The sequence below is a fragment of the Calliphora vicina genome, chromosome 3 (assembly GCF_958450345.1).
Source record: "Calliphora vicina chromosome 3, idCalVici1.1, whole genome shotgun sequence".
In the NCBI taxonomy this organism is placed as follows: Eukaryota; Metazoa; Arthropoda; class Insecta; order Diptera; family Calliphoridae; genus Calliphora; species Calliphora vicina.
The window spans coordinates 85,053,949-85,076,736 of NC_088782.1; the positions used below are offsets into that span (position 1 = coordinate 85,053,949).

Below are 22,788 nucleotides of genomic sequence, written 5' to 3' on the forward strand. Positions count from 1 at the left end.
TTTCAAATTGTATAAATTTTAATTTTAAAAATGTTGAATGAAAGTTAAATCTTTGGAACAAACGGTGATATACAGAGTTTGCAAGATTTTGTTTATATTCTAGCTGTTGGTTAATGTTTTCATACACAATGCCATTTAATACAATCATTCTGTTCCAAAGTTACACAATTTTCACATGCACAACATTTTTATATTTTATTTGATTTTTATTTCTTATTAATAAAAGTAAACAAAAGCAGCTGATTCATCAAATGCACAATAAATTCAAGTTTGCGAGTCTAAATTGTCGCGCAAACTTATCGGGGTTGTGCAAACGAATTTCCATACATTTTTTGACAGTTCATTTGCGAGAGTGTAAAAATGCACAGATTTCACAGTTTGCGAGGCATTTAAGCGTCTACATGAGGACCCTTAATATTTTAGAAAAAAATATGTTAACCAAATTTTTTTTAAGCCTTTAAGCGCATTATTAAGGGTCCTCATGTAAACGCTTAAATGCCTCGCAAACTGTGAAATCTGTGCATTTTTACACTCTCGCAAATGAACTGTCAAAAAATGTATGGAAATTCGTTTGCACAACCCCGATAAGTTTGCGCGACAATTTAGACTCGCAAACTTGAATTTATTGTGCATTTGATGAATCAGCTGCTTTTGTTTACTTTTATTAATAAGAAATAAAAATCAAATAAAATATAAAAATGTTGTGCATGTGAAAATTGTGTAACTTTGGAACAGAATGATTGTATTAAATGGCATTGTGTATGAAAACATTAACCAACAGCTAGAATATAAACAAAATCTTGCAAACTCTGTATATCACCGTTTGTTCCAAAGATTTAACTTTCATTCAACATTTTTAAAATTAAAATTTATACAATTTGAAAAATTTGTTAAGGCTTTTGTTGAATTTATTTTTATTTGACATTTATATCAAATAGAGAGAAATTTAATGTATAAACTTGCACAAAATTGATAAGGTGGGTTCATGAAACACGTCGCGCAAATTTGCACAATTGAGCAAATGGCAAACATAAGCGTTTAAATGAGTACCCTTATTGTTTTTTGGAAAAAAAAGACCTTTGTTCACATTTTATGCTGTAACTTTGAAATGGAAAGCGATAAATTATTGAATAGAATTGAAAATTAAAGCATACTTAATGTGCTATTTAAAAAATCAAATAATAAATTCAAAAAATTAATATATATTAGTATAAATTTACGGCTATATGCATAAAAAAAACCTTATTGTAGATTTAAAACACAATTTTGTTAACGAACACTTTAGCTTTAAAAACCATTTATAAAAGTATTGTATTCATAAGTCTGATAAAGGTACAACTAATGTACTGATTTTTGTTTAAGCTGGCAATGCTTCTCATTTATTTCCCATTTTTTGTTGTTAGTGTTGCTTTCAATTAGGATAAAATATTCGTTAATTTTCTTTTTTTCATTAATTGTTTTTAGTAATAATACATTTTTGAAGATAACAACTAATTTTTAGATAAAAAAAATGTATATCTGATTCTAGTAAATTTATATTAAGCTAAAATGTATTAATGTACAAACTTTTTTATATAGTTTATTTCAATTATTATTTAAAGTATTCGAATGACGAATATTCTGTGATAAAATAAACATCACTGTTTTATAATTTGTTTTATTAATTTATTTTTATCGACATTTTGTTAAATTTTAACAAACTTTAATGAATTTCTATGTGGAAACACACAGTTATAATTCCGGAGTGGGTATATTAGATTGTGTGGACCTTCTTCCACAATGTTTACACATTTTATTACTATATGGCGTTGCAGGTTAAAAGTAAATGGCAAAAATGCCAATCAAACTCACTTGTGAACCTCATATAGTTCACTGCCGGAGGAATATCAAACAAAATCATATACTATTAAAATGGAACTTAATCGCCAGGAGTGGAAATTGTGTTTAGCAATTGCAATAGTATCATCTATTATTCCAAATTTATCTTTAAAATCCTCTCTTTTAAGATAAAAAGCAAAAAGAATTCCTTAAAGTAGGTTTAAAGTAGGGTCGAACCTACTATAAAATTTTTACATTTAACAATTGTTATCAAAGGTATTTTAAGCTATTAATTGTTTATGAATACAACTTTATGAAAATTTTCCTATAATTGGTTTATAAACCTTTTGTAAATGTTTATGCATATGGCTGTTAATTTACACAAAATTTTATAAAAATACAATTTTTTCAAAAAAGTCACAAAAGAGAATATTATAATTTTTTAGTAATGAATAATCATAAATCCACAATAACACAGCACTTTAGAAAAAAAAATATTTAAAAAAAAAATTTAACCCGTTAAGTGCACAATTTATGCTATAACTTTGGAATGGAAAGCGATAAATTAATGAATAAAATTGGAAATTAAAGCATACTTAATGTGCTATTCAAAAAATCAAATAATAAATTCAAAAAATTAATATATATTAGTATAAATTTAATTTACACAAAATTTTATAAAAATACAATTTTTTCAAAAACGTCACAAAAGAGAATATTATAATTTTTTAGTAACGAATAATCATAAATCCATAATAACACAGCACTTTAGAAAAAAAATATTTAAAAAAAAATTTAACCCGTTAAGTGCACAATTTATGCTATAACTTTGGAATGGAAAGCGATAAATTAAAGAATAAAATTGGAAATTAAAGCATACTTAATGTGCTATTAAAAATATCAAATAATAAATTTATTATTAAATACATAATTTATATTAGTATTAATTTAATTTAAATTTTAATTTTTGTTTTTCACAAAATTTTATAAATGTAAAATTTTTTTCAAAAAAGTCACAAATTATAAATATTATAAATTTTTGTAATGAATAATCATAAATACATAAAAACACAGCTTTAAAAAAAATTTTTATTCTGTTATGCGTTTTTTGTTTTTTACTGTAACTTTTTTTTTTTATTTCATATTTTATTTATTGTATCTTCACAAAATAATGTGAACTATCAATAATTTGTTCAAATCTTAAATCTAAATATTTTTTATTTACGTCCCACCACAGTTGGACGAAAAATTATGTTTAATTTATAGATCCTATCATCAGCGCAGGTCTGTTGGATTCCTTCTTCTTAGTCGGATGTAGCCATTACTTCTCATTAATGTTCGTGCAAGTGGGTTTGGGTGAACTTCTAACTTTTTCAAATATGACTCCGCTTGTTTTTTTATTTCATTTTTCACCAGGGAGACACCTAGGTCCTTATGAATGTTAATATTTCTCACATACCAAGGCGCTGCTGTTATCTTTCGTAATATTTTATTTTGGAATCTTTGAATTTTTTCAATATTAGAAGCTGAGGCCGTGCCCCATAATTGAATTCCATAGCACCATATGGGTTTTATTATTGAGCTGTACAGCAAAAGTTTGCAATCTAAACTCAATCTCGAGTTTTTACCAATTAGCCAGTAAATTTGTAGTAATTTTAACTTCATTTGAGTCAATTTTGTATCTATATGCTTTTTCCAGGTAAGACGTCGGTATAGATGCAGAACTGGATATTTAACTTCAGTTTGTTGAGGTATTATATGATTATTTATTAGGAGGGCACGATTCTCTACGCAATGTGAATGTAATATGTATACATTTTTGCTCGTTTACTTTTATTCTCCATTGTTTTAACCACCTTTCTATGTCGAGTATATGGTCTTGTAAAAGTACAGATGCTTCTTGGGGGTTTTCATGAATGGCTAGTATAGCTGTGTCATCAGCAAAAGTAGATATGTGGGTTCGACTGTTTGTTGGCATATCACAAGTATATAGCAAATATAGGAAGGGACCCAGTATACTTCCTTGGGGTACGCCTGCTTCAATAGGCTGTGGTGAACTTATGAAGTCTCCCTCTTTAAGAACGAACTTTCGATGACTTAAATAACTTTCTAGAAGCTTGTTTGTGTTCACTGGTAAATATTGTTTTATTTTTATCGATAATCCTTCATGCCATATTTTGTCGAAGGCTTGCGAAACCTCGATGAAGAGTGCAGAACAATATTTTTTTTCTTCAAATGTCTTGGATATGATTTCTACCAACCTGTGAGTTTGTTCTATGGTGTTATGTTTTTCTCGAAATCCGAATTGATGAGTTGGAATACAATCAAGAAGCATACTGAGGCATTTGCGACATTTTCTAAGCTTCGTTTTAAGTTGAGGGGATCTATAGAGTTGCCACTCTCGACGAACTCTTCTTTTTTCAGCTAATAACTGTTCAATGTCTGCAGAATATAGTCTATTGTATCTTGTTTGTTGGGTTATTTGAGTGGCGTGTTCAACAGCAAGTTTTAAGTTTTGTTTAAAATTTTTGAGTGAGATATCGATATCTTCTGGTGTTCTTAGCGATATATTTTCTGTACTGTGTGTGCTAATATATCTTCTATATTTCAACCAATTTATTTTCGTGCTTGATATTGCAGAGTGACCAGTCGGGGATACTATTTCTAGGGGGTTCAATAGAGTAACGAAGGTGGGTGAGTGATCCGAGGATAATTCTAATGAAGATTCCATTGTAAATTCCATTGGTAAATTTTTTGTAACTGCAAAATCAATGACATCGGGTATTTCGCTTGGGTCAGTAAGCCAACATGTTGGTTCTCCGCTCGACAGCACATTCAAATTCAATTTAGAAATTGTATTAAACAAAGCGCGACCTTTCGGTGTTACAAGTTTTGATCCCCAGTGTGTATGCTTAGCATTATAATCGCCAGCTGCCAGGAATCGGGGTCCTAGTGATTCGTAAAAATGTTCATATTTGTTTTCAGTAATCGAAAACCTTGGAGGTGAATATATCGACGAAATTAATAGGTTTCTGTAGCAATCATCCAAACAGATTGCCGTAGCTTGAATGTAATCTTCACAAATATCACACATTGAATGGTGTTTGATACGGGTTTTAATTAAAATTCCAGAGCCTCCACATGCTCTATCTCTTGGATCATTTGTGCCATACAAAACATATCCATTTATCTTAAATAAACTTCATGACTTTTTAGAAAATACTCGAGTTCGTTTATATGTTGGCGAATGCCGTTTGCGTTCCAAAAACATATTCTTAGGCAGTTCATGGTCTGTAGTTGTATTTTAGTTTCATGAATCGTGCATTTCTTGATTGGGATAACGTAAAAAGAGTTCTCACCTATTAATGATATCAGGCTCTGAACCAGTGAGTTTGAATTATTTTCTCTCAAGTAAATAGGGGTGGTTTTATAGAGGTAATTTTATTTACTGGTTCATCTGTTTCACATTCCAGAATAGAAAAACGATTTTCATTATTTAGTCTATCAGGTTCACTATCCTTATATAATTTAGCCAAGGGTGCCGCTTTCGAAGACTTGGGCCTTCGTGCCCTTTTTAATACTGTAACATACCGGTCCATTCCAACCTGTATTTGGGATTTACTATCTTTATTTAATGGTTGACTAATCTTGGGTATAGCGCCGCTTAATGGGTGAATTTTAATTGTAGTCGGTGTGGTGGATTTCGTTTCTGAAGCTGATATTGCTAGCATACTTTCAGGCGTAAATAAAGTATTTGTATTTTTTGGTAACTCCAGATTAACAGCTGTTGGGTTTTAACAGGCTTGGCGGTTAAAAACAAGCTGTCATCTATTCTTCTGTTTGTTTTGTTTATATTTTTTTCATCTGCATTAACTGTTACGTATGCATTTCTGCCGTTTACAGTTTTCGTTTAAGAGACTCATTTAAGAGTAGTTGTAAATAATTTAGTTAACACTCTTGATCTTTATTTAATGTTAATATACAAAAAAGGTTCAAAAAAGAAATTATTTGTCTTTTAGTTTATGTTTTGTTTTTTTTATTTAATATTATTAAAATATAAGCGTCCTTTCGCGTTAATAAAAAACAGGTGTAATTTATATTTATTTCCCGATAAAAACATTAGGACGACTCTTTGAAAACAAAATAAGTTTAAATAATAAGTTATTATGTAATATGTATTCCCATTAGTATAAATTTGTATCCAGTTTTTCTTTCACTAAATTCAGTAAATGTAAAATTTAATCTGAAAAAATAAAAAAAATTTTAAAGTTTTGGGGGAATTTTATTTGTATTATTCTGCATTCTCAAATTCATCACAAGTATCCCAATTATCATAAGCTTCATTATAATCATTATCTTCATCATAACTATTATAATCTTCTTCATCATTATCATCATCACTATCTTCATCGTTGTTATCATTTACTGGTCTTGTTAAATAAATGACAACCAGAGTTTTTACACAAAAATGAAAAAAAAAATATATATGGCCGGGAATTGTCTGGACTTTTTTTCTCTTAAATATAAGCTGATATCCTATACTATTCTAAAACCAGACTTGGGCACTACCAATTACATTTTGTAATTAATTACAAGACCAATTACCAATTACGTGTAATTATAAGTAATTTGTAATTGACAATTACCAATTAAATGCAATTTGTAATTGCTGAATGCCAATTACCAATTACATATAATTGGTAGTTGGTTATTGCTAATTACTAATTACATGTAATTGGTATTGGGTTATTGTCAATTACAAATTACATGTAATGGGTAAAAATTAATTGAAATTGAAAGTAATTGATAAAAACTGTGTAATGATTACTTTTAATGTATTTATTACCAACAATGTAATTATTAAATAACTTGTACATTACACAATATACAAAAAATAAATTAATAGAAACCAAATATGTTATGTTATTAATATATAAATGCATGTTTTTTCTCGAACGTCCAAATAAAATGTAGACTAATTATCTATTAGAATCGCACATTTTGCTGTAAAATGGCATTGATTTGTTAGTACAAGTTGTACCCGATGTTAACTGAAAGCAATTGTATTCCGAATCATCAATTTGGATTTAGAAGAAAACACATTACTATCGAACAAACCCATAGACTTGTAAATATGGTGAGAAAAGCTTTTGAAGAAAAAAAATACTGTTCCGCACTCTGCACAACCCATTGAAGCTGGAGTTCCCCAAGACAGTATCATGGGACCTTTTTTATATTTGATATATTCGTCTAATATGCCAACTAACAATCGCACTCATACATCAACATTTGCTGATGATACTGCTATTCTAAGCATTCATGAAAACCCTCAAGAAGTGTCTCGTTACTTACAAAACCACATATTTGAATTAGAAAAATGGTGAAAACAATGGAAAATTAAAATCAACGAGCAAAAATGTACACACATAACATTTACATTGCGTAGAGAATCATGCCCCCTATTCATATCAATAACCAAACAATAATTCAACAATCGGAAGTGAAATACCTCGGAATACATCTCGATCGTCGCCTTACATGGAAAAGCCATATAGATGCATATTTATGTGCATATTATCCAAGTTTTTAATAAAAATAGAATTTTTTGTCGTCAATGGGCAACATATTTGTCGAATTTGTTATAGAAATAGCTCCAAATGTTGTCGACTAACTTCTTCATTTCTATGAGCAATTGAAAATTATCATTTCAAAAAATTTCGCTTCAAAAAAGTTTAGAGTTATGTTGTTTCATTACAATTTGCAATTTCAATTTTTAAGAGATTTCGTTATCGAACGATTTTGTAACTTCATATAGATACAAAGTTTTACCGCAGTCATTTCCCAGCAGTTCTATGAGACTAGTGATTTTACCTATAATTTAGGGTGACAGCTAGTTACGTGACTAGTTATTTTAACACGTGAATGTCCCAAGCAGAGGGTCAATTGATCCTTTGTATTACTTAGAGACGAATGCATTACTTAGAGGCACTTAAGTGACAATTGTCTTTACGCTAGATTACATGGGATGCATAAAGTAACTAATTGACATCTATCTGCAATACAAATAGCACTACGTGACCCAAAATATATCAATTGGAGTCATTCAAGTCATCAAACATTAGTCTATAAGGGATAGATTTACTACTTTCTTTACTGCTGGGTTATTACTTTATAGCGCTATCAAAATATTGATGATTTTAAACGACAATTTTCTGAAAATAAGTGAATTCACTTAATTGAGGCTTTGCGATAAAGCAATAAATCTGAACAATTTCTGCCGTTTTCGATTTTTCAAAAAAAAAAAAAAAAATTTGCTCAATTTCTAATTTTAACTCCGAAACTACTGAGCCCATTAAAACGCAATAAATAGCGGATTAAAGGTTATGTAACTTTAAACTTTTATAAGTTTATTTTTGTAATAACCCTTTTTGAGTTATCATAACTTATGTGGAGAAACGTCTAAAAAATTCACGATTTTACAAAAAAAAAAAATTAAAAAAAAACTTTTGCATAGAATTTAAAATTTGGACAATAACTACTGGAACCACAATACATCAAAATTGTGTAGTGGCTTAGAAAGACTCTAAATTTTTTTCGATTTTGTTCCCTGTGCTATTGTTGAATTTGAAAAATTACGAAAAAAGTATACATTTTATGAAAGCTTAATTCTTTGCCTCTAGGTACTAAAGTACTAGGATCTAACCTAAACTGTTTTTTTCAAAATAACTCAAAGTTTTGAGCGGGTTTCAAAATCTTTTAAAACGGTTTTAGTATGTCCTCACCTAGGCCTACAACCCCCATTAGGCCGATTTTCAAGTTCTGATAAAAAGTGTTATTTTGTAGCAGAGTGTTATTATTTAATGTTGTTTAGAAATTTAGAAAAAAATTTAAATGTAATTACCTTTCATGTAATTAGAATTACTTTTTTAACAATTACTTTACCAATTATATGTAATTGGTAATTACCATATACCAATTACTAATTACAGTAATTGGTAATTGATAAAAGCCAATTACCAATTACTTGCAATTGTAATTGGTATTTGTTGGTTGCCAATTACAAAATGTAATTGGATTTGTAATTGGCAAAATTCAATTACTAATTGCTAGTAATTGGTATTTTTCAATTACGAATTACATGTAATGTAATTGGTAATTGAAAAGTAATTGGCAACGCCCAAGTCTGTCTAAAACCTATAAAACTAATTTCAACTATTACTAACTTAATACTTGTGGCCCATTAAATTCGGCAATTATCCCAATTTTGGACCTTTTTTAAAAAAATTATTAAAAATATATACACATAATTTTTATAAAAAAAAATTACTATATACCTTAATATCTGATGTTGAAGATTCCATTATAAAAGATTTACTTTTAACAGATCTAACACTAACAATAATCGCTTGAATTGTAAAAATTTTTTTCACTTTTTTAAAAAACAGCAATAATTTGCTAACTTGACCGCTTACTGAAAAGAAAGTAAACAACTAGTTGATTTATTTTCACAGCTAGTGATGTCGAATTTTATCTACTTTCACCCTATACCAAAATTTTTTATAAAAACTTTATTTCTAATTTTCAATTAATCGTCACTTTTATACCATTTGAACCCAACTTGCAGCGGTTAGAACCAATGGACATAAGTAAGTGGTAGTGTCTGAACATTTTCGGGAGCCGGCCTCGGAGGCAGGTTACCATTTTTAACAATTGGAACTGGTTGGGATTTGTAAGATTAATTGTAGATACGGGAGCGACAAATTCAATTTTGAACCCAGGAATTTGTCATCCGGAAAGGATTCATTCGACGAATCCTCTTTTGATAAAAAACACTACAACATCGTGTTTATATTAACGAAAATGCCATAGTGCCAATTTTTGAGGAGTTTGACGTTGATGATGCGTGGAGGACACTTGAGTTTTATATATAAAGGTAATGATATATTGAGGCCGTTGAACGCCTGTATAGATTATAAGAATAAGCTGATAACTATCGGTAATAAAACATTGCCGATATTTTTGAGAACGAAATTGCGTGTGGAGATAAGACGAAAGCTCCACCCAATTCAAATTTGGTATATTTCAAGGAGGAAGGTCAAGGTAGAATTTTAAGAGAAGGAATTTTAGAATCAAAAAATGGAGACATAGAGATCAATTTGTTGTCCGAGGCCAATCGTCTGACTACGCAGAAGGTAGATTACGAAAATTTCAGTATAATTGAGGATAGAGATTGACTTTCACATCTGCTATAAAGCATGAGATTAGAAATACTAATAATGAACCCATACATACTAAATCATACCGTTATCCTTACATATATAAGAATGAAGTACAGGCACAAATTCAGGAAGTGCTGGACAATAATATAATTAGACATAGTAATTCTCCCTATTCGGCACCCATTTGGATCGTGGCGAAGAAGGCCGATGCGAGTAGGAAGAATAAATGGAGACTCGTCATCGATTATAGGAAACTTAATGAGGTAACCATAGATGACAGATATCCAATACCAAATATAGACGAAATCCTAGAAGATATCCATAAGACCGCCTTCACTGTGGAATAAATTCTTACGAATGCCGTTTGGGTTGAAGACAGCACCAGCGACGTTTCAGAGACTTATGAACAATGTTCTTGGGGATTACATAAAAAAGATCTGCTTAGTTTATTTGGATGATACTATCATCTTTTCCACCTCTCTTCAGGAGCAAATTAATTCAATCAATCTGATTTTTCGCCGCTTGCAGGAAGCGAACCTTAAGGTACAATTGGACAAATCGGAGTTCCTCAAAAGAGAAACTGAATTCCTTGGCCATATTGTTACGCCTCTTGGAATAAAAGCGAATCCCAAGAAAATAGAATGCGTAAAGAATTTCCCACTTCCGAAGACCCCCAAACAAATAAAACAATTTCTTGGACTAACGGGATATTATAGAAAATTCATCAAGGATTACTCCTTGATCGCAGAACAAATGACCAGGTACTTGAAAAAGGATTCCAAGATTAATATTTTAGGCCCACAGTACTTGGATAGTTTTAATACTCTGAGGACTCTGCTTACACTATTGAAAAGGAATTATTAGCTATCGTCTGGGCTACTATATATATTTCCATCCATATCTTTTTGGACGAAAGTTCATAATTGAGACCGACCATAAACCTCTCACGTGCCTGTTTTCGGTTAAAGAACCAGGTTCTAAATTGGTGCGATGGAGACTCAAGCTCTCTGAATACGACTATGAAATCAAGTATAAAAAAGGAACAAAAAATGGTAACGCCGACGCATTGTCGAGAATGGAAGCCGAATCCACTGATATCAATGCTCTGGAATCCGGGTTCGGCATAAAAGAAACAGAATCACCCATAAATATATTTAAAAATCAAATTATTATTAAGAAAATTTCTTCAGGTGCGGCTAGAATCAAGAATGAGAGAAAATATTTAATAATACTAGAAAAATAATAGGAGTCAAGGAACTCGATATAGAGACCTCAATCTCCTTGTTGAAGAATCATTTCGATTCAAATAAACTGAACACGGTTATTGTGGAAGACATGTTTTTTGACATGATAAGGAATACTTACGAGGAGCTCTTTTCAAACAATGATAAATTTAAAATAATAAGGTGCACTAAGTTGCTCAGGGATGTTAAAGATGAGAACGAATTAACAGAAATTATAGAAAGGGAACATTTGAGTAAAAATCATAGAGGAATACAGGCTGTCTACGAAGAATTGAGAACTGAAATATACAATCCTCACCTTAGATTAGGAATAACACAATTCATCAATAATTGTGAAATATGCACCATTGCTAAATATAATATGAAACCACCGAAGATACCATTTAAGATAACTGAAATTTCTTTTAAGCCTCGGAAAATTGCGCACATAGATGTGTTCTATACTCTAAAAAAAGAACTTTTCATGACTATAATAAACAAATTTAAGAAACATGCAGTCTCATATATGATAAACAGTAGAAGTTGGACAGAGTTTAAAGCTAAACTCTTGCAGTACATTAATACATATGGTAGAATAGAGAAAATAGTTGTGCATGAGTTGGGTTTTAATGCCATTCCGATGCAGGAATTTCTCAAAGAAGAGAAAATAATTATACATTTTACGTTAAATAGCAGCCACACTTCTAATTCGGACATTGAAAGATTATACAACACTATAAACGAACACTTAAAACTTTTAGGCACGACGATAGAAATGAGAATGAAACTACAGAACAGAAAATTTTGAGAATAATAGGATTTTACAATACTACAATACACGGTACAACTAGGATCAAACCGATAGACTTTTTGAGTAAAAAAGTTAATGAAGAGAAATATGATGAGATTCGCAATTTGATAATTAAAAAGAAAGAAGAGTATATAAATAGATTAAATAAGAATAGAACTGACGTAACTTTGGAAGAAGGTGTATACTATATTAGGGAAATTAGAGGTGGCAAAAATCATAGGAAGTACAGAAAAATATATAGTAGGAAAATTGACGAAGAACATATTGAGAACGCTAAGACAGGACACAAGTATTATAAGACACACGTGAGAAAAAATAAAAAAATATCAAGACAAAAATAATCCCAAGATAAAGGCTGGACAATAATTTTTAATGCATGTATCTGATGTCCTTTCTTTTTCAGATGATGTTTTGGATGTTTCTGACATTCGATTTGTCGAATATTCATGGGTATATACCAATTAAAATAAGGGACGAAAAGGAAATATTTGACTTTAGATGGGATTTACTATTTGTGCACTGCAATATCGGACAGGATTTTGAACATCACCAATCATATAAATAGTCAACAAAAGGTCGTTGAGACTTACGTAAATAAGTTCAAGACAGAAGTTCAAAATAGGATCCTTGACTTGGAAGACGAAACATTGTTTTTGCAAAACGTTTTTCGGGTTAATAATGACGTGACCTTGTTAATGGACAATGTGAACGAAATCGGACATGTAATCTTCAATTCTAGATTGGTAATAGTCCCATCAGACATACTGACAAAAGACGAGTTTGAATTCATGGACGGAATCTTATCTTCAAACTTAGGTTTCTGTGACTTATAAAGAAGACGTTATAATCTTGACATTGAGTATTCCATAGTTTCTTAACGAATCATTTTCGGAGGTTGCTTTTGAACACCTGCCTGATGATGAAAATAGAACCCTAATTCTTAAAGAAAATACTGTTTTGATCCATCGGGATAAAATATACAGATCAAACACTTTGGAGTACAGAAAGTTGGAACAAAAGACGATTGCCAGACGAACATTGCAAAGGGTTTAGAACCTAGGTGTAATATGAATGTGACAAAATATCAAGAGGAAAAGGAAATTTACCCTGGTTTACTGATATTTAAACACTATCGGGAGTAAATCATAACGAACTGTAAAAGTCCACACAAGTTAAAAGATTTTAGAACATATCTTGTAAAATTTGAAAATTGTATTATTGAAACAAAATTAAAAACTTACGAAAACTATAAGATAAATGTAAAATAAATGTTTGTATTGGAAAATTTTATTTTAAAAATCGAGAAGGATAATATGTCATTTCCTGATTTAATTGTTAAAGATATACACTTTAATGAGACAATGAGAATTGTTAAACATGCAAGTAATTATTTGTAAGTAGTGAATACGTATTATCATCGAAAAACCACAAAATTTTGTGTGTGTCTACACTATGCGTTGCAAGTTGTAACGTGGTTTTGTCGTCGGCTGAGGCAACTTAGTCGTGTCCAGGGCTTACTTACGGGTCCACAAACCTTAAGTAACAAGACGATTATTATGTACCCTTTTTGGGTTTAATTAAAATAGTACTTTATTGAAAACTTTCTTAATTTTAATTACAATCAATATATTAAATAAATTACGATGGAATAGCTACGTTGATTCAGTCGGGTTAATATCGGCTTTTAAGTTCAGGATCGGGCTGTGAGAACGCTAAGACAGGATACAAGTATTATAAGACACACGTGATAAAAAATAAAAAATATCAAGACAAAAATAATACCAAGATTAAGGCTGGACAATAATTTTTATGCATGTATCTGATGTCCTTTCTTTTTCAGATGATGTTTTGGATGTTTCTGAGATTCTATTTTGCGATTACCAATGGACAGTTCCTTGATATTCAGGATTTGTCGAATATTCATGGGTATATACCAATTAAAATAAGGGACGAAAAGGAAATATTTGACAAGATCCAGAGACTTGAGAAGGATAGGGAGGACACAATGATGACTTTAGATGGGATTTACTATTTGTGCACTGCAATATCGGACAGGATTTTGAACATCACCAATCATATAAATAGTCAACAAAAGGTCGTTGAGACTTACGTAAATAAGTTCAAGACAGAAGTTCAAAATAGGATCCTTGACTTGGAAGACGAAACTTTGTTTTTGCAAAACGTTTTTCGGGTTAATAACGACGTGACCTCGTTAATGGACAATGTGAACGAAATCGGACATGTAATCTTCAATTCTAGATTGGGAATAGTCCCATCAGACATACTGACAAAAGACGAGTTTGAATTCATGGACGGAATCTTATCTTCAAACTTAGGTTTCTGTGACTTATAAAGAAGACGTTATAATCTTGACATTGAGTATTCCATAGTTTCTTAACGAATCATTTTCGGAGGTTGCTTTTGAACCCCTTCCTGATGATGAAAATAGAACCCTAATTCTTAAAGAAAATACTGTTTTGATCCATCGGGATAAAATATACAGATCAAACACTTTGGAGTACAGAAAGTTGGAACAAAAGACGATTGCCAGACGAACATTGTAAAGGGTTTAGAACCTAGGTGTAATATGAATGTGACAAAATATCAAGAGGAAAAGGAAATTTACCCTGGTTTACTGATATTTAAACACTATCGGGAGTAAATCATAACGAACTGTAAAAGTCCACACAAGTTAAAAGATTTTAGAACATATCTTGTAAAATTTGAAAATTGTATTATTGAAACAAAATTAAAAACTTACGAAAACTATAAGATAAATGTAAAATAAATGTTTGTATTGGAAAATTTTATTTTAAAAATCGAGAAGGATAATATGTCATTTCCTGATTTAATTGTTAAAGATATACACTTTAATGAGACAATGAGAATTGTTAAACATGCAAGTAATTATTTGTAAGTAGTGAATACGTATTATCATCGAAAAACCACAAAATTTTGTGTGTGTCTACACTATGCGTTGCAAGTTGTAACGTGGTTTTGTCGTCGGCTGAGGCAACTTAGTCGTGTCCAGGGCTTACTTACGGGTCCACAAACCTTAAGTAACAAGACGATTATTATGTACCCTTTTTGGGTTTAATTAAAATAGTACTTTATTGAAAACTTTCTTAATTTTAATTACAATCAATATATTAAATAAATTACGATGGAATAGCTACGTTGATTCAGTCGGGTTAATATCGGCTTTTAAGTTCAGGATCGGGCTGTGAGAACGCTAAGACAGGATACAAGTATTATAAGACACACGTGATAAAAAATAAAAAATATCAAGACAAAAATAATACCAAGATTAAGGCTGGACAATAATTTTTATGCATGTATCTGATGTCCTTTCTTTTTCAGATGATGTTTTGGATGTTTCTGAGATTCTATTTTGCGATTACCAATGGACAGTTCCTTGATATTCAGGATTTGTCGAATATTCATGGGTATATACCAATTAAAATAAGGGACGAAAAGGAAATATTTGACAAGATCCAGAGACTTGAGAAGGATAGGGAGGACACAATGATGACTTTAGATGGGATTTACTATTTGTGCACTGCAATATCGGACAGGATTTTGAACATCACCAATCATATAAATAGTCAACAAAAGGTCGTTGAGACTTACGTAAATAAGTTCAAGACAGAAGTTCAAAATAGGATCCTTGACTTGGAAGACGAAACTTTGTTTTTGCAAAACGTTTTTCGGGTTAATAACGACGTGACCTCGTTAATGGACAATGTGAACGAAATCGGACATGTAATCTTCAATTCTAGATTGGGAATAGTCCCATCAGACATACTGACAAAAGACGAGTTTGAATTCATGGACGGAATCTTATCTTCAAACTTAGGTTTCTGTGACTTATAAAGAAGACGTTATAATCTTGACATTGAGTATTCCATAGTTTCTTAACGAATCATTTTCGGAGGTTGCTTTTGAACCCCTTCCTGATGATGAAAATAGAACCCTAATTCTTAAAGAAAATACTGTTTTGATCCATCGGGATAAAATATACAGATCAAACACTTTGGAGTACAGAAAGTTGGAACAAAAGACGATTGCCAGACGAACATTGTAAAGGGTTTAGAACCTAGGTGTAATATGAATGTGACAAAATATCAAGAGGAAAAGGAAATTTACCCTGGTTTACTGATATTTAAACACTATCGGGAGTAAATCATAACGAACTGTAAAAGTCCACACAAGTTAAAAGATTTTAGAACATATCTTGTAAAATTTGAAAATTGTATTATTGAAACAAAATTAAAAACTTACGAAAACTATAAGATAAATGTAAAATAAATGTTTGTATTGGAAAATTTTATTTTAAAAATCGAGAAGGATAATATGTCATTTCCTGATTTAATTGTTAAAGATATACACTTTAATGAGACAATGAGAATTGTTAAACATGCAAGTAATTATTTGTAAGTAGTGAATACGTATTATCATCGAAAAACCACAAAATTTTGTGTGTGTCTACACTATGCGTTGCAAGTTGTAACGTGGTTTTGTCGTCGGCTGAGGCAACTTAGTCGTGTCCAGGGCTTACTTACGGGTCCACAAACCTTAAGTAACAAGACGATTATTATGTACCCTTTTTGGGTTTAATTAAAATAGTACTTTATTGAAAACTTTCTTAATTTTAATTACAATCAATATATTAAATAAATTACGATGGAATAGCTACGTTGATTCAGTCGGGTTAATATCGGCTTTTAAGTTCAGGATCGGGCTGTGTAATCGGGATCACTGCTAGTAGCTTCGGGTTGAATAATCAAGATCGGTGCTAACAGGTTCGGGATGAGTATCAGGATCGGCTTAACGCAGATTCGGGTTGAATGTCAGGATCGGCTTAACACAGGTTCGGCGCTCTGCATTCGGGTTCGGGTGCTTTTTGATGGAGATGGTTGGTTTTAAAATATTGCAATGTTTAATTCTTAGTAACCGAAGTCACTGTGAGAACAGACAGTCGAAACCACTGTGAGAACAGACAGCCGAAGCCACTGTGAGAACAGACAACCGAAGTCACTGTGAGAACAGACAGTCGAAACCACTGTGATAACAGACAGCCAAAGCCACTGTAAGAACAGACAACCGTAGTCATTGTGAGAACAGATAGTCGAAACCACTGTGAGAACAGACAGCCGAAGCCACTGTGAGAACATGCAGTCAAAAACCACTGTGAGAACAGACAGCCGAAGCCACTGTGAGAACAGACAACCGAAGTCACTGTGAGAACAGATAGTCGAAACCACTGTGAGAACAGACAACCGAAGTCACTGTGAGAACAGACAGTCGAAACCACTGTGAGAACAGACAGCCGAAGCCACTGTGAGAACAGACAACCGAAGTCACTGTGAGAACTGACAGTCGAAACCACTGTGAGAACAGACAGCCAAAGCCACTGTGAGAACAGACAGCCAAAGCCACTGTGAGAACAGAAAACCGAAGTCACTGTGTAGGTAATTTATCCAATACTCAACCAAATGTCTCGTATTGTTCTAAAAATTTACAACAGGTTTTACTTTCGTAAAGTCTGCCGGCTCTTCAATTATAATATTACAATTTCCGAGACTTGTATAGCGCATTCGTGTCTTGTGTGAACCGCCCCGACAGACTCAACCTTACTTACTTATAGTTATTTTCATCTAAACCGTTTGAGAATTATATTGTTCGATGTTCTGTTGTGAGAACAACATGAACAAAAATGTTTAGTGTGTGTGTGTATGTTTGTGTTTCTTCTATAGTGTTGTGGGAGACAGTGGCGTGTTCATGTAAATGTATAGTGTTGTGAAAGACAGTGGTGTGTTTATGTAAATGTATAATATTATAAAATAATGATAAGAAAATATGTAATTGAAATTGGTAACATAGTTACTATTTCTGTGTTACATCCCCCTCCTTCTTCGGAGAGTGATGCTCTAATCGGTTGTTTGTTTTATTTTTGGTCCGAAGACCCGCACTACATATAAGGTAATATTAACCTTCCGAATGGAAGGCTCGGCCCTTAACTAAAACTATTCTATAGCTTATGAGAAATAATCAGTATATATAAAAAATTAAATGATTGCTGTTGTACAGCTTTGTAATATAAAGTAGAAATATTTATCTTTAAGTTGCTTAACAAATTTGAGAAACTTAAATTACCGCTGTTCTACAGCTTTGTAAAGAAAAATAATATACTCTGTTCTACAGTAATGTTTATAAAAAGAAAATTTTTCCATTCATTTTTTTTTTATATTCTTAAATCTAATTTTTCACCATTTCCACAACTTTGGTGTATCCTTGGCTGCGAATACGAGCAAAGTTTCGGCTGAGTAAGGTTACCTTAATTGGAGGTAACAAGGTACGATTTATAACGTACTGTTGATGTTTGGTGTACTTCTTCGGCTGATAAATTTTTACTCCCTCAAATACCTGCTCCTCGGTGAATCTCGGTCTCTTTGGAATTATCGGCTTCGGCGGGGTTGGGTTTACACTAGGGGTTTTTCTATCGGGTCCCGATCCAAATGCTGCTTTTGAAGTAGTTGGTAACTCTTCGTTGACCGTAGCAGAATTCTTTCCGCTTGTCACAGTGCCGTTATTCGGTGAAGAGATCGTTAGATCTATAGTCGCTATTTGTGTTTCGGACTTGAGGGTTTTATGCACTATTGGTGCAGATTCCAGTTTTACTGGAGGTGTTCTAATTTGTGCGGAAGTGTTCGTCGGTCGGATAGGAGCTGGACTTTCATTCGTGTAGTGTTGTGGGCGAATCTCACACGACGTGGTAAGGGGGCCAAGTAGGCTAAGGGTGGTGGTTGAGAGTGGGAAATGGACCAGAAAACTTTTCTGCTAATTTCTGCGCGGATGATAAACAGCGTTCCTTTTTCCACACCATTTCACCGTCTTTTGGCGTCCAGGGTCGCCTTCGTAGATTATAGTAATTGGCCTGTCGTGCACTACCTTCTTTCTTTCGTCTGGCTACTTCTTTCCAAATATTCCTTTCTAACCGCTTTTCGGTAGAACACATGTGTTCTTTTCTTAGCTGATTGGGGCAATTTGGATTTTTCCCGTACACGATCTCAGCCGGGGTGACTGTGGATGTTTCGTTAGTGGCGGTATTAATTGCAAAAGCAATTTCTGGCAACCTTATGTCCCAGTGGCGATGATCCACAAAGTATACAGAGGCGTCACGAGACAGAAAATAATATAGTTCTATATTTGTTTCATTTTTAGTAACTGCCCTTTTTATTTTGTTTTAGTCTTAATTTTCTGCCGCAATAATTCAATTTCTTTCCGATTTAGTTTGATGCAATCATTTATTTTTGTAATATTTCACTTTTAATTGCCATTGTACATGTGGAGTTTTATTTTGCAAATGTAAAAAACAACCAAGAATTTTGTTTCATTTAAATTTACACGTAAACAATACACACATTTTTATAATTTTTCATTTTAAACAATTTTGTGCCACAGACTACGAAAAAATTGTCTTACAAATTTATTTGTTTGTTTTGTTCACATTTCTTTGTCTACCAAATTCGTGTTGTATATAGCGTTTTGCTTTAACACATCACTGATATTGTAGTACAAAATATATTGCCAACTCTTTTTATGAGAACTGCCCTAACATCTGATTTGGCGTTTTTTAAACGTCAAATTTGACACTTCTGTATATTCTGTGGATGATCCGAGCCAGTTTGTTGTGCAATCATCGTCTTTACCGTGCGGTTTGTTCTTTCTGTCGGGTTTTCATGTGGTGCATAGGGTGCTGTTGTGCAGTGTTGGATACCGGAGTTGGCTAACAGGTCTTGTACGGCCGGACTTGTAAATTGTACACCATTGTCGGATAGGAATACTCTAGGGCACCCGTAGAGCTTTTACAACATCCTTTGCAAGTGCTTGTCGTGTGGGAATTAGCTCGACCCATTTAATTAATAAATCTATTAATACGAGTAGGGCTGTATGACCATTAGTAGAGCATGGCAAAGGACCAACGAAGTCAGCTGCAACGATTTCCCAAGGTCCACTGCATTGCATTGTGTTCATAGACCCATCTTTGTTCGGGCTTGTTGCGAGCACATACCTCACAAGATCGTACATATTGTACAACATCCCTATATAAACCTGGCCAGTAATAGTTTTCTTGGACTCGTTTTACTGTTTTATAAATGCCGAAGTGTCCAGCTTCTGGAGAGTCGTGATTTTCCTTTAGGACACGTATACGATCTTCCGTTGGCACACACATCTTCCATTCAGGTTTAGAATCCATGGCTGATTTGCGTGGTATATGTTTAAAGAGTTGGTTCCGAATAACTTGAAAATCTGGGTATTTATTGCAACCATTTCAACGAATGGTGATCGGTGATGACCGTAAAATGGTAACCTTCCAGGTACGGTCTCATTTTACGTATCCCGTATAGTATCGCAAGGCATTCCTGTTCTGTCGTGGAGTATTTTTTGTCTAGTTCGGTTAAGGTTCGGCTTGCATAAGCAATAACTGACTCTGTACCGGAGTGACGTTGAAAAGAACTACTCCTAAAACATCAAGACTGGCATCCGTTTGAAGGAAGAAGGGATGTTCAAATTTTGGGCAGCCGAGAACAGGAACACGAGTGAGTGTAACCTTCAGTTTTTCAAAAGCTTCTTCTTGTTCCGGTCCCCAATGCCACCTTTTGTTTTTCTTTAACAATTGGTTCAACGGTGCAACTAACTTGGAAAAGTTTTGGACGAAACGACGATACCACGAGGCCACGCCAAGTACTCGTCGTAATTCCTTTAGGTTTGTAGGTGCAGGTAAATCCTTAATGGCTCTCACCTTTTCGGGGTCGGTGCAAATGCCATCTGGAGTAACAACATGTCCTAAATAACGTATACTTTTACGTACGTACACACATTTGTCAAAATTAATCACCATCTCTGCATCTTGTAAGCGGGTGAGTACCTTTTCTAGTATTTGTAGATGTTCCCTGAAGGTACGGCCAAACACGATTATGTCATCGAGGTAGACGAATACGAGGGGATACAGATCAGAGCCGATGATGGAATCTAAGGTACGCTGAAATGTAGCTGGTGCTGAGTGTAGACCGAATGGCATGACCTTCCATTAGAATAATCCTCGTCCAGGGACGGTGACGGCTGTATACGGTTTATATAGCCGTTTTTGAGATCTAGCGATGGTATAAATTTTGCTTCTCGTAGTTGGTCTAATATCGAGTTAATTTGTGGTAGAGGGAGGCATCAGGCACTGTGGCTGCATTCAGCTGTCGGTAGTCAATGCACATTCTCCACCCTACTTGTTTCTTTCGTGCGAGGACAATCGGCGAACTGTAAGGGCTTCGTGACGGCTCAATGCGATCCTCAGCTAGAAGTTTGTCTACTTCGTCGTTAATGATTTCCATCATAGCTGGGTTTCTTGGCATATGCCTCTGCTTGATTGCGTTTCGATGACGTAGGCGAATTTCGTGTGTAGCAACCGTACATAATCATTTTACCATACTGAACTTGGATTTGTTGGTCTCCAACAGAGCAGCAAGTTCGTCGTTTTCTTCACTGGACAGAAAATCACGACTGGTTATCATGTGAAGAGGTTAGGCCTCGTCCGATACACTGGACCTCGTAAGAACTTCTCCGTTTAAGCGTAGCTCAAAATTTAATGCACTCAGGAAATCAATGCCGAGTATCATTGGCTCGGCCAAGGTAGAGATAACCGATGCACGTAATCGTACTGTATTTTCTTTATATGTTACCTATATTGAAAATACATCAAAATAAGTTGCGAGTGATTGATCGGCCAGTTGTACCATACCTTGAGCACTAACAGGGTTGATTTTCATTCTAGTAAAATGTTGCTTCAGAGGTTCTCCGATGTAGGTACGAGATGCTCCGGTATCGATGAGTGCTCGTACTACTCGTCCTCTTACCGTAACGGATATATAATAGCGGCCATCGTTTTCCCAAGTGGGTGGCACCGAACTATGAGATCGACGATTTCGGCATTGACATAGACGAGAGAGTATGCCTCGAGACCACAGTATGAACAGAACAATCTGTGTGGAAGAAGTTAATTCGTTTATGACCGGTTCTTTTGCATCTCCAACATCTCGTACATCGGTTGTAGGCTGATTCGACTACCATGTGCGAAGTCTGTGGGCGTTCTTCGCGTCTCAGCGCTTCGAATTCATCCGTAAGATATATTAGCTCATCTAGGTTCATGAAATCGTTTCGGCAAACATAGTGTCTGTATTCGGTTCGTAAACCGTTGTAAATCCGGTCCAAGTGATTCTGCTTCCGAAGTTGAGGATGTTGTCGTGACATGGTAAGCATCGTAAGTATGTAATCCTTAGCGCGTTCACGTCCATTTAGTTTACGATTATAGAAGTTTTGTTCAAGTTGTGAGAGATAGCGAGTGGGAAGAAAGAGTTTTTCTATCTCCTGCCTAAAAGATGACCATGTGGTAATAGTATCTCGTTTGACTCGGAACCATTTAAGAGCGTTACCGTGTAGCACACTTTATATTGATGGAAGTAAACGATCATATGGTATATGCCCTGACAATTACTATCCAAAAAGTGTCCGAAACGTATCATCTTGAAGTTGAAACTCATCGAATATGATATCGCTTTCTTATCATAATAGTGTCACAGTGCGGGAGAAAACGTGCCACGCATATGATACCTACCAATTCTATCCATTTAGTGTATTATTATATCTAAATTTTAGTCTAAAA

At 33.4% G+C, this 22,788-nt stretch overlaps 1 protein-coding gene across 1 annotated transcript; it reads right to left on the reverse strand.

Annotated features, from left to right (window-relative positions):
* Nucleotides 1-6,109: 6,109 nt before the first annotated feature.
* On the reverse strand, nucleotides 6,110-19,089 carry LOC135955589 (transcription initiation factor TFIID subunit 11-like). The gene is made up of 3 exons (XM_065505942.1): nucleotides 18,923-19,089; nucleotides 18,445-18,864; nucleotides 6,110-6,248 (listed from the first exon to the last, which is right to left on the reverse strand). The coding sequence occupies exons 1-3, from the start codon at nucleotides 19,087-19,089 to the stop codon at nucleotides 6,110-6,112; spliced, it is 726 nt and encodes a 241-aa protein (XP_065362014.1).
* Between the last annotated feature and the right edge of the window lie 3,699 nt (nucleotides 19,090-22,788).

Bases quoted from the DNA above. Each gene is read 5' to 3' on its own strand.
- LOC135955589 (XM_065505942.1), bottom strand. From the start codon at position 19,089: ATGTGTTCTACCGAAAAGCGGTTAGAAAGGAATATTTGGAAAGAAGTA. The intron at 18,865-18,922 runs GCAGAAATTAGC...CACCACCCTTAG, and splicing joins GAACGCTGTTTATCATCCGC to CCTACTTGGCCCCCTTACCA. The intron at 6,249-18,444 runs GTACGTTATAAA...TTATTTAACAAG, and splicing joins AAGTACACCAAACATCAACA to ACCAGTAAATGATAACAACG.